We start from the raw sequence: 12,848 nt of genomic DNA, 5'->3' as shown, positions 1-12,848 counted from the left end.
AAAACTCTTCTCTCTCCCCCAGCTTCCCAAGATATTACTCATTAAGGGCCATTTGTTCTGTGCAAATAATGTCTGTTTCTCATCTATTCTTCTGAAAGGCGGGAGGAGGTACACGGAGAAGCCCAGCGGGTGCTGAGAACGTTTCCTGGTAAAAATGAAAAGGAGAGTTCTGGGAAGCAGATGCCTTCCTTCCCTGAAATGGTCCATTATATTCAAGACAAGGTACAGTGCTTCTGCCCCAGTAAATGACAAATACATGCCTGATGCTCAGGCATATAATAAGTGTGGTCTTCCCTTCCCTGTATCCATCTCCCTCACCTTCCCTGACATATAAAGTTAACTAAAATCACAGCGAAGACCACATGTAGTATTGCACTGCCAAGTTTAGCACTTGGCGTTACCTTCTGCTGGCAATAATTGCAAGAGTTAAGTAACAAGGAGGCAGATCCTTTAACAAAAGGATTATTTTGCTTTGATGCTGTTTGTGCAGAACACATTTGTAGAGTAAGGAATCCAGTGTTCAAGGGTGATAATCCAGCAGGTTTCACAAACAGTTCGCTCACAAACACATTCTTGAAGACATAAGAAGATCACTCTCTGGTTGGGCTGGTGAAAAATAATATTATGCATAAACCAGAAAAAAGATTCCAGGCTATGAAAGGAGATGGAACAAGTGAAGAAGTCTGGTTTGTTGACATAAAGGCTTAGTTATTCATCTTCATTGCAATCTGTGGAAATAATGGCCACGTAAATAACCTTTCATGAGTCTAGTGGAATGATATGCCAAAAACTGTACCACTGAGTTTATCCTCACTGTTTGCACTGAGAGATCATTTGGAGAGGTGTTAAAATCTAGTCTGTGTTACATGCTTCTGTGTATGGTAGCTATAGTAGGCTTATAAGTTACAAAGATGATATGGAGGGTCACTGACAATAGTTTTTTTTTCCTTTGATAGTCTACCTTTTTAAAAAAAATCACAAGTATATGATGTTGGGGTACCTCTGGTTCTTCAAGAGATCTACGATAGCAGAACTCTTACACCTGAGAGATTTCTTGTGAAATGTTGTATACTCTGCTGGTGTTGTACTCTGCTGATGTACTCTGCTAGTGTATGAAGTAATTTGAAGCTTTATGAAAAAACTTGCTTTTGTCCAAAATACTGGTTATTCAAATAGATATAAAAAGTTAAGAATCCCAGATTGGGTTGTAATAACACCATTACATGCCTGTCCCCTTGCAGTTAATTTTTAAAAAACTTCTGTAATGTCACTAAATAACTATGGATAAGCTTAGTTTCATCACTACCGAGAAAAACAGGATTTCCTCACTCCTGCTGAATTTTAAAAAAAATATTTTTGAGCACTTTTCAGATCTTCTTTACATGTCCTGAAGGCATATTAAAAAATCCTGGAGGTACATTTCTTTGGTTAGTTATCTTAAAGTGTGAATTTTCACATATCATGAATAATCTGTGGGTGTTGGAGATGTTTGAGAAGTTTGTATGCATTGCTTGGCACAGCAGGCTGAGATGCAAAATGGCTTTCCTGCATGAGTTAGCATGATCCTTCTCTCCCTCTGCAAGAAAGTATGTGCGAAAGAGTAGGACCTGATCAGCTAGGTATGGATGGGAACCCATTCTTCAAAGGTGTCATCTGGCTCACTAGTTCAGGTTTTCATTAATGGTTCTGGATGTCGTTGAAGCAGAAGATATGAGCATGTTAAGAGATACGAGGATCTGTTGATTTCTGTGCAGCTGCCTTGTGCATTTATTCAGATGTAAGGCTGCCTTCCTGAATCCAGCCCTGACACTGATGTGTATATCACCTAGAGAATATGGACATGCTTTTCTGCAGCATTTGCAGTGGGTGTTATTTGAAGCCTTCTGTTCAAATGTTTTTCTGCTGGAATATTCCTGCTTGTCAAAGCTAACATTTCCGTGGAAAGGGGTTGCTCACTTGTTGCAGCAGCCTTCTACCTAGCAGGTAGCAGGGTCTGAGAGACTCCCTGGACTTGACTGGTACAGCACAGGGCACCCACCTCCCAGTGCTGGGGAAGCGTGGCTGCTCTACCACCTCTCCAGGCAGAGCTGCAGTCTCCCAAGCTTCCTGGCTGTCTGTCAGCTGGGATGCCTCAGAGTTTGGAAGTTTATGAGGTATTTTGTTCTTAAATTGTAAAGTGCTTCTTTTTTCCCGAGGGGAAGAAAGAATGTTGTCCTCTTCCAGCCTCACCTGACATTCCCTCTAATGAATTCAGAGTTTCCACTTTCTGAGTTGATAGGTTGATGGTAAGGTTGATGGACCTACACTATGCTATTACCAAGTGCACTGTGCCCTTCTTGTTATAGAACTGTTGTACATTTTCAGTTGCTAAGTGGAGGATAAACATAGTTACATCAGCAAAATTTCATTGACCTTTCCAACATCTCTGCTGTTCGTGGGTCTGAATGTTCCACTCTTAATATACTCTGTTGTTCAGGCCTCTCACCGCATGAAAACTCCAGCTAAATATATGACTGGAACTGCAGCGCTGCCTTTCAATCCTGCCACATTTGGAGAGGTAATTATCTCAATTTACTTCCTCAGATAACATGTACCATTATTTATTTAGAGGACAGTGTAAGAAGCTAACAGTTACCATAAGTCACCCAACATTATAAAATTCCTCTTTTAAACAGATGTTGGGATTAACTCTCCATCCTTCATCCATCTGTCCTTAAACAGCAGTCTGAACAGGATTTTCAGGGGGGATTGAGAGGAACATTCCCAAGACGACTGCTCCACTGCTTTCTGCAGCATACCTAATGTAATACAGATGGAAAAACTGGCAAAAGCCACATTATGCTCCTTGAGGCTGTTCTTTTTGTAGCAGATTCCCTGGCTTTAGTGATCTGTAGACACAAACTCAGATGTGATGCAGGGTCTGTATTAGCAATGCGTTGGGTTGCATTTGTATGCATGCCAAACTGATACAGGGTACAGGCTGCACTGCCTGCAGGGAGGTTACATCAGACAATGATAAACCAAAAGTTTGTGTATGATTTAATCTTTTGAGAGTGATGCAGTGCTTGCACAGGTGTATTGCAGAAACTGGTTCAAAGATTTGTTACACTTTATATTTGTCCCTGTCTCATGCTGACTCTTCTGTCTAGATTTGATTAAAGAAGAAACTGTCTTGTTTTAGTTATATTAAATACAGCATATTCCCTGCTCTTTTATTTTGTCTTCTCCATGGTTTTCCAAGTGCTCATGCACTCAGTATGCTGTGTTTTTCTCTCCTCTACTTAGATAGTTCTGTATCTGCGGATGTGTCTTGCTCACAGTGCAGGTGTGGTGCCAACTTCACAGAGCTTGGCAGATATGCAAGATCATGCTCCAGCCATTGGACGTTACATAAGAAACCTCATGTCTGGCAACCACATATCTTTCTCTTCCTCCTCCTCTTCAAAAAGTGCAGAAACGAACCCTGTACATATATATATTGGCCTTCTTCAGCAGCTGTTAGCTGGTGTTGGAGGTAAGAAACTGTGTGCAGCATCATCTTGAAGAAAAAGTCTTCTCTTACTAGAAATGAGGTGCCATGCCCGGAGCTTTGAACTTGGCTGCAGCGATCACAGAGTTGCAACGCAGACTACATACTCTTCAGTTTAAACTTGTTCTCTTCTAGCCTGCTGTGTAGGGAGTAGAAAGCAGGACAGTAAAATTGCACCATTGGTTGACATATGCTTGAAAATTGTGAGGCCACTGTCTATAACAGCTTTCTCACCAGTGAATGTTATTTCTTCCTCACTCTGATAATAGCGTAATCTGCAATAAGTGTAGTCGTAAAGCACTTGAATGCCTTTAGAATAAATGGCTACCAGAATGATTGCTTCTGTTAGTTTCCCTAATATTTCTGAGAAATAACTAGACCCTATTATTCTATATCGTTTGTTATCCTTAGTGAATTGCAAATGAATGTTTTGAAATGCCTGATACTGCTTAACATCTTTTTAACACTGGTTGTTAGATTGTTGTAAATACTGCAATTGTTTGATAACCTGATTCTTTAATTACTGTTTAGGTTTGCCAGTCATGTATTGTCTTCTAGAAGTTGTTTCAGTGTATCCAGAAAAATTAGCCACCAGATTTGTAGACAAAATGGATTGGATAAAGGTATGTTGAAAATCCTTTTTTTCTGGTTTATCTTTTTGGGTGGAGGGGGTTTGACATTAGCAAATAATGGAGTATTATTTCCAAGTATGCACTTAATTTGAAATCTGGTATTTCTGTTTGCAGTCAGTACCTCGTGAGGTGTTACGTGTAGCAGGATGGGGAAAATTATTTTTTGATTCTTTGGTGCTAGTGATTTTGTTTGTTGACCTACATGTTCTGGGTAATCTATGTCATTGTCATTGATCCTGTTGGTAATGTCAGTCAGTTTTCCTCTTGATCAGAACATCCATTAAACAGCAAAAGAAAACTGAAGACAAAATTCTGCAAATTTTTGAAGGAAATGTTTAACAATAGGAATTTTCCAGTGGGAGGATGTGAGTGGCTTCTCAGAAAATGAGATGGATTAGATCCCTAATTGCTTTAGAGTTTCGGTGGAGGTTTTTTTTTTTTTTCTTTTATTAGCCTGAAACAAAAGAACAGATAAACTGGAGCCTGCTTGGGAATAAGCCAAAGAGAATTCTACTTTCCCTAGGTTCTTTTCTCAGACAACTTTCTGCTTTTTCATAATTTGCTTCAAGCATCCAGGATTTGCTAAGCCCTTACAGATTGCCTTTGCTTTCATTGGGGGAATCCATCAGAAAAGTACTTCATTGAGCTAAAGAAAAATTAGAATGTGTTCTAGTAATTTCTCCTGCTGATATCTGTGCTGCATTGTACTGTATACAGTTTACCACATATCATTTAAGTGCAGGTGTGAGCCTCAAAGGAGAGGACTTAGAAACATTCTCATTTTCAGTATTGCTCATCATTTGCAGAAGAACCTTCTTTTTCTTTGTCCTGGTGTCCATTTGCAGAATTAAGCTTCTAGGAGTGGTAACTGATACTACCTAGTTGCAAAAATACTGTTGTAAATCATCCTTTATGTGATTTCACTTTGCCAAGTGGAAGGAACAGGTCCAAGGGTTTGTTAGAAATCATCTATGTGATCTGATGCAAGTTTTGAGTTGAAGTTAGAGTTATGTTTCATGAGCCTGACAGATCTCATTTCTTGTTTGTTTGCTTGGCTCGTTTTTGCCTTCTTTGTGGTGGCCCAAGCCATTCAAAGATTTGGGTATAAATTTCTCACATGAGTGTGTTGCATTATACATCAGATTAGTGGCAGAGATAAGTTTATATCTTAAATGACCTGAGGCTTCCCAAATTGAACTTTCTAACAATTTAGATAATACAAGGTCTCTAATACAAAATGAATAAATTTGCATCGAGAGCTGTGATTTCCTGGCCACTTTTTTTTGTCACCATTGGATTTAACTGATTTAACCTCTGGAGGCTTTTTTTCCCTTTGATTAATAAAAAGGAAATGGAAGCCTCCAGTAGCTCAGGAAAAATAGTGCCTTTAGGGTTTTTTTTTTAGCTCAGTATGGATGCAAAATTTGGAAGCTCTTCTCCAAAGATAAAATTTGCCAAGCATTCAATCAGCGTTTAACACAGAACCGGTGGGTAGCCCTCTTGTGGCTAGTGGTAATCTCGCTTCTAAAAGCTGAGCGTGTAATGAATGCTTTGCTGAATTGAGTGCTTTGTTTCTTACTAAATGGTAACGCTGTCAGTTCAAAGAGTGGTTTCTGCGTTAAGTACTATTTATGTAGCTGCATGACAGTTGTGCTTATATATTGAAGCTCTGTATGAACAGACTGTATAAGCAGCTGCTTCCATATTTTATGTTTCTTTTTAAAAACTCCCGCAGGGCCTGATGAACACGAACAAAGAAGAAATGCGTGAGCTCGCAGCCCTGTTTTATTCTGTAGTGCTGTCTACCATGTCTGGAGATGAGCTTAGGGCTTCCTTGGAGCAGCTGATCAAGATGACAAAAGACAACCATGTAACTATCTTCCTTTGTCTGCTGCTTCTTGGGGTTTTTTTGTGTTGTGTCACTGATAGGAAATCCAAATCTCACAGTATGTCCAGGATGTATTAGCCTTAATCTAGGTGTAAAATTAACTAGATGACTTCCAGTTGGACAGTGAGAAGGGATTTTTGTTGTAGGTGAGTGCAACAGATCTGTAAATAAATTAATCCCTGAAGCTGTTGTTAAGGTCAGTAGGAGGGTTTCCTGGAGGCAATTCCCAAGCAAAGCCAGCACTGTCATGTATTTAACCAGTTTTAGCCAGCTAAATATTCCTCGTCCCATTGAGTGGTAATGGATCACACTGCCTACCTCAAACAGTTTACCGATTCCTTATTTGTGAGCAGCTATAGGTACCCGCAGAACTAAGAAAATGTTTAACTCGATTAGATGTTTAACTCCCCCTTCCCTCCTGAGCCACAGCCGCCTCCTGGCTCCTCATTGCCCTGAGGACATTTCCCTCCAGCAGACTTCGCCAGGTGAGGTCTGGCTTCTTCCCTCCCACCCTGCCTGGACTGCGCATCAGCCCTCCACCGCGGTGGGTTTGCCTGCCTTCCCTCTTCCAGCATCTCCTTCCCCCTCCCATTGTCGTTATGTCTGCATTTTACCACTGTGAGCATGGGGAAGGAGTCCTGAAAACAAACTGAGCAGGTTTCTGTGCTGGTGTGTCTTGAATCTTGAAAGGGAGGGAAAGTGTAGCATTTTTAGGCTATATTTCCCCAAGATGTTTTTATATCAGCCTCTCTGAAGGACTTAGTGGGCCACCATTTTACATTGCAGGTAACAGGCTCAAATGCTGACAAGAAGTGCTGATCACTTTATGTCGTAATTAACAAATACAATTTATTTTGAATCTGTAAAAGCTGTGTCTGTGAGCCAAAGCTGTGTCATTGCTCAGTTGTACATAGGCTGCAGCCTCTGTGGTCACAAAGCCAGCACAGGCAGGTGCCAGCCCCCGACTGCTGCTTTCTGCCCCAGTACCCTGTGAAGGTTGACCTTTCACAGAACCTGGCTGAGAATAAAGAGGGATGTGAACTATGAAACAAAAAAAAAGAGTGTTCCCATGCATTTTTGGGTTTGAGTCAGAGCTCTGGCTGGCTGTGCATGTACAAAGCCAGTTGAATCAGTACAGTTAAGGGGGTGGTGATCTCTAGGGGCTCAGTAAGGACTGCAGTGTAAATGGATAGCTGAAGTGGAGAGGAGAAAGGACCCATTTTAAGCTGGCTTTGCTGCTCAACAACAAGGAGCGGTCTCTGGTGGCCAAGCTAGGCTAAGGATCCTGTCCTGGCAGCACAGTTGCAGTGATGCAACTTTTTGCGGGCTTGTGATAAAAAACATACATGAACTAATCTGAGTTTAAGCCCCTGATCCCTTCCTTTTTACTTTTTAAATCAAGGTAGAATTTAAGTCTCACAGCCTCATTTCTGCACAAAATCCTTTTTTTAGAATTCACCTGTGGGAATGAGCACTGTCTATTAAGATAGTCTCAGGACCAAATCAGCACTGGAGAAATTAATGGTTTTGACATTTAATTGTAATAATTAGGTTTCACAGTCTGTGGCTTACCAAACTGTGTAACTGTGTAGAAGCATTACCTTCAGTATTCATAAGCCAAGTGTGTTCTTATTCTCAGCAATGCAAATCTAGAGTAATTCCCCTTTACTGCTTTTTAGCAAAGAGCACGTTTTGTGCCCTTAATCTGAGTATGTCCCGTTTTTAAGTAGAAACAGCATAGTATTATCTTAGTTCACCTTTGTAGATCTGTACTTAGAAACCAGATGAGTTGGACTTTTTAAATATTTTTTTTTTGCCTAGCTACCAAGGGGTGGACTTTAGGAATGTGAGTGCTGGTGATAAATTCTTAATCTGTCCTCCTAAACCTCTTCTAAATTTTGTAATCTATTTTAAAGGATTCCATCCGTCAAAGAGGACTAGCAATATCAAATTCTCTGTTGTTGCATTATGTGGTAGAACTCTGCATTCTTCAGGGTGCCTTCTCATCTGGCTTGTCCATATATGCTTTTAAATTCATGCTTTGTGCAAAGTGTTACTTTGAAAATGAGATTTTCTTCACTGTTGCTGTTGTCTGTAGAGCCCGGAGGTCCAACATGGATCCTTGTTGGCTTTGGGATTTACAGTAGGAAGGTACTTGGCCAAAAGGAAAATCAGAACAGTGGAGCTACATGACATAGAACAGCCAAACACTGCAGTCATGCCGGAACAAGAACAGCTCATAAAGTCAACGACAGAGACAATAGGTAACTTCCTGCCTAAGACTTTGCTGCATGTCACAGTTGTTTTTTCAACCACCGTAGACTGAGGACTTTTCTAAGGTATTCAGTGTGTAGATAGATGCTGTAATCTTGAGTTCACTTTCTGTGATAGAATTTACAGTCTCTAAAAATGGTGTCTGAGTAGATGTATGTATGTATCCCTTTCCAACAAGAATTAGCTGGAATCCTAGCTCATAGACCAACACAGCACAGTTAGGAGCAGTGCCACTGCCTAGACTCCTCTCAGCGTCTCCTTTCACTTTGATTTTGTTCTAGCATAATGCTTCCTACCAGCTGTAGAGGAGATAAATGCTTTTCTTCTTGTGTAGGTGAAATAGAAGTGCCTGCCTGCCTGCTGCTAATTAATAATACAAATTCCAAGTCATCTTGTTTTCCTTTTTCCTGTAGGTTCTTTTCTGGACAGCACCTCTCCATTCCTCGTGGTGGCTGCTTGTACGGCTCTTGGGGAGATTGGCAGGAACGGCCCCTTGCCAATCCCCAGTGAAGGAACAGGATTTACAAAGCTGCAACTTGTTGAAAGCTTATTGGCCCGAATCCCTTCCAGCAAGGAAACAAATAAGGCAAGATTCTGTAGTGTTGTTATGGTTCTTGTTCCTTTCTGGAATGCTCTCGCCCCAGGTTGATGTATTACCTGCCAAACTCAGCCTCATTTTTTAAAGGAATTAAGCTTATCATTTGCTTTAGTGAGTCAAAATTAGGCTAAGCGTTTTCAGAATTAGGCTAAGGGTTTTTCCAGTGTTGTCTGGCAGTTGATCACTTGTGCTTTCTATAGTCATAAGGGATGAAAACTATGAATGATCATAATTTTAATTCAAGAAAAATGGGAGTATCTTCTTTTACCTGGAAATAGTCCTCAATGGTAGCAGGACATTTGTTTTGATCTGTGTTTGGCAAGAGAGGTGTGCTGATTTATCTAATAAGTCATTTGCTTGTCTAACTTCTGGTACCTTAAGTGAAACTTCAATGAAGGGTGAGAAAGAGTGGGTTTAAAGTATGTCTTCTGGACTTACAGGAAGGGTAAGTGTTGTTTTTTGTTTGTATTTAAGATGAAGGAACGAGCAATACAAACATTAGGTTACTTCCCAGTGGGAGATGAAGATTTTCCCCACCAGAAGCTACTGTTGCAGGGTTTGATGGATTCTGTGGAGGTAAGGCACTGTCAGTGTATTATTATTCTTTATACTGCAGTGAGTATTTCTATTTGGATGCTTTTTATATACTCTAGAGCCAGGTTTACAAGGGGAGCTGTTTTTTTGTAATGGTGCCTATGGGTTTTTTAAAACTGCCTTAAAATAGAGCAGAGGTAGGTTTGGGTCTTTTAAAATGTTTTATGCCACAGTTTTAAAACTTGCCAGTCAAGGTCTCTGCCCCAGTCTCTGGGATGAATATGTGTTCCCCTTCAGAAGAGCTACCTGTATGTATAAAATCTTAAGAGCTTACAGGAATGAAGCCATAGGTCTGTACTTTGGCCTTCAAAAGTACCCTAAAAGTAGATAATATATAAATCACGTACTTTTTCAACTGAACTACATCACCTGATAGAACTCACTTGAACTGGGAATGTTGTTTTTAGGAATACGTGTATCTGTTGTCAGCCTAAATGCATCAGTGGAGTGCCCTGCATTCTTTCACAGTACTTCAGAGCTGCTGTACATATTGCAGTATGTCAGGCAGCAAAATTAAATAGTCAAGGAGCTTCAAGTGTCAAGTATTCTTCATTTACAACTTGTTTTACCTTTCTTCCTTGTTCATACTAACAAAGGACTCAGCATTGTAGAAGCAGCTATTGATTATCAGGCAGGCTGGCTTTGCCGAGTCCTCTAACCTGATGTGATCAAACAAGCAAGAGTAGCAAGAACATTGTGTACACAAAACATAAAATGATGTTTCTAAGTGCCGTGTTTATCTCCTGTAACTACTTAGGGACATTACAGCTTCCTTTATAAAATGTGTACTTGAAAAAAAACAATTTATCTTAGATTGCAGGAAGCTAAGGGCTTACTTCTCCAAATGCCTGAGCATTTTGTGCTTCCAGAGAGTAAGGAAAGCAATCTAGAAGGTACTCAGCAGGTATGGAAATCAGTTCTTATGACTCAAGATTCATCGTAAATAATTACAAGAAAGTGGTAGAGTTCTGCACATTCTGTTCCTGAGGGCTTAGAGAATAGTGGAAGGCGGACACAGAAGCAGAGCAAAGTATTGTCTGAATTCTTTTAATGACAAAAATAAATTTGTACATCTCTTAATGGTGATCAGCTTCTGAATGGAATTACAAGAGCATCTTTTTACTACTGCATATTGTCACAAAGCCACACTAATTTTCGTTAATGACCGGCAGTCTTGTTCTGAATTTGTTTTATTTTCATCCTATCTTTCCAATTCTTTCAACTAAATTGAACCTTGCGGAAATTAGCAAATGCTTTGTAGGAGGTACACTTTAAAAATAAGTATGGAAATTTTAGCTCTTACCATTTGTTTTGGAGACTTTGACATTGGCTTAGTTTCCATCAATTTCAGTGGGTCTGAGGTGCCACATAGTCTCAGAAGCTCACCAAAAGAGTGATCTTACTGCAAATTGGTGCTGAGAACTGGGGTTGGGAGAGAGACTGAGGTTTTGTGGAGTAAGTGCCAAAAGTTTTGGTGTGTGTTTAATTAGTACTGTCAGTGAGGTTCTGTTGTGTTTTTCAGGCCAAACAAATAGAACTGCAGTTCACCGTTGGTGAAGCTATCACCAGTGCTGCTGTAGGAACCAGCTCAGTGGCTGCCCGTGATGCGTGGACAGTCACAGAGGAGGAATATATCCCTCCTTCAGGTAGGCCTTCCTAATACAGGGGCTGGATTGAGGAACGTAAAATCTCAAGGTTCTGGACTAACGCTGGACTCCATAACTTTATTGCTGTCATGTTCGATTTGTAACAGTAGAAGTAAGAGATATTTTGTGTTTGTTAATGCACTGCTCAGTGTTCTGCAATGCTGATTATATACAGGTTGTTTCACCTTTTCAAGTCCATCTGCTCAGAGGGTAGAAGACTTTACTTTGTGTGCTGTTTAAATAGCTTCTTGATGAAATGTAATTCATTGTCACTTGACACTGCATTTGTTTTATTTTTTCATTTTGGTTTGCCATGTTGGGTTAGTTTCAGGTTTAACATATACAAACCTTTCAAAATAGCATTTTGAAGCCTGCACTGGACAATAGGGTTATGAAATTAAATTACAAGTCTTTTTCCAATGACTCGGAGTGATACGATCAAGTGACACTTACATGCAGTAAATGCAGAAATTTTATTTAAGGATTAAGATTCTGTACCCATTGAAATACAAGCATGACAAAATGCTAGCTTCAAAACAGACAGCTGTAAATATCAGCCTCAGACCTGCAAACAGGTGTTTTAATGTTGTGAGAGTGGTCTTAGATCTCCAGTGCACACAAAGCTGAGCATTTGCAGAAAGGGGTAGAAACCTAACCCTGCCATTGTTCCAGAAATTTTGAGTCTTAACGAAAAAAAAGTAGTGCACTGAGTCTTGCGCAGTATGAGTAGTACCTCGTCTTGGCTACAGGCTATGAAACACTTTCCTGAAGTAAAGTTAAGAGGACTCTATTCAGTGTTTCTATTAGGAGAAATACTTCCCCATTGACTCCAGAGAAGGCTTTTCCTAAATAAGCAAAGATTAAGATATCACCTGAATACTCATGGGCTGATTAGGTTTTTCATTGCCACTGCACATTATTGAAATGAAAAATGACTGTGGTTGATTCTCAAAGCTCCACGACTCCTCTCCACCTTTCTTTCTTTCATATAGATTTGAAAGTGAATGATGTGGTTCCCTGGGTCCTAGACCTTATCTTGACCAAGCACATTATCAGCCCTAACCCACACATTAGGCAGGCAGCTTGCATCTGGCTTCTATCGATGGTGAAGAAGCTGAGCACACACAAAGCAATTAAGGTAAGAAATATGCCCTTTCCTAACACTGGCTCCTTGTCCCTATTTTTGCTTCTCACCTCCTTTCTGCCCTTCCTTCCCCTTAACTTCAATTGCCTCTTTTCCCCTGGTGTTGCTGCAGTCCTTACTGAGCTCTTTTTGAGACATGGCTTATGTTTTATTACTGGAGGAGCATAATAACTGGCAGATGAATGAGGCTGTTTAGCACCTTTGTAAACATCTGACTTGCACTCAGGTCAGAGTGAGCTTAGTGTAAATAGCTGTTGTAAGTTGAAGTGGCAGTACATCTTCCCTTGGAAAGAAGAGGATGGTATCTGTATAGTTTTTAGGATTTATTTTTGGAAAATTATTAGAAGGAGCTCCAGGAAGGGAAGAAGGGAGAGAACTAGATGGAATTCCTGAACTCATTCATTTAACAGAGTTTATTACAACTTTGGTACCTACAAGTAGTTATGATGTGCTTCACGTACTGTGTATTTTTGGTGTGCTTTGATTAAAACCTTATATTTAGGGTGCTTGTCTGTAGTGGGAGAGTGTGAAGGGTCCTGTACA

General features: G+C 40.2%; 1 protein-coding gene across 4 annotated transcripts in view; it reads left to right on the top strand.

Moving 5' to 3' along the window:
• The window catches only part of ECPAS (Ecm29 proteasome adaptor and scaffold), a 68,421-nt gene that overhangs the window by 29,400 nt on the left and 26,173 nt on the right, over nucleotides 1–12,848 (top strand). For all 4 annotated transcript variants that reach the window (XM_074813706.1, XM_074813704.1, XM_074813703.1 and 1 more), the window contains 10 exons: nucleotides 99–222; nucleotides 2,477–2,557; nucleotides 3,286–3,514; nucleotides 4,061–4,152; nucleotides 5,897–6,031; nucleotides 8,148–8,313; nucleotides 8,737–8,909; nucleotides 9,396–9,497; nucleotides 11,038–11,161; nucleotides 12,154–12,299. In XM_074813706.1, the coding sequence (XP_074669807.1) occupies nucleotides 99–222; nucleotides 2,477–2,557; nucleotides 3,286–3,514; nucleotides 4,061–4,152; nucleotides 5,897–6,031; nucleotides 8,148–8,313; nucleotides 8,737–8,909; nucleotides 9,396–9,497; nucleotides 11,038–11,161; nucleotides 12,154–12,299 (1,372 nt within the window). The remainder of the gene's footprint in view (nucleotides 1–98; nucleotides 223–2,476; nucleotides 2,558–3,285; nucleotides 3,515–4,060; nucleotides 4,153–5,896; nucleotides 6,032–8,147; nucleotides 8,314–8,736; nucleotides 8,910–9,395; nucleotides 9,498–11,037; nucleotides 11,162–12,153; nucleotides 12,300–12,848) is intronic.

This window comes from Strix aluco, chromosome Z (genome assembly GCF_031877795.1).
Source record: "Strix aluco isolate bStrAlu1 chromosome Z, bStrAlu1.hap1, whole genome shotgun sequence".
In the NCBI taxonomy this organism is placed as follows: Eukaryota; Metazoa; Chordata; class Aves; order Strigiformes; family Strigidae; genus Strix; species Strix aluco.
Note: the sequence above shows the minus strand (reverse complement) of the source record. Positions and strands in the feature narration are given on the sequence as shown.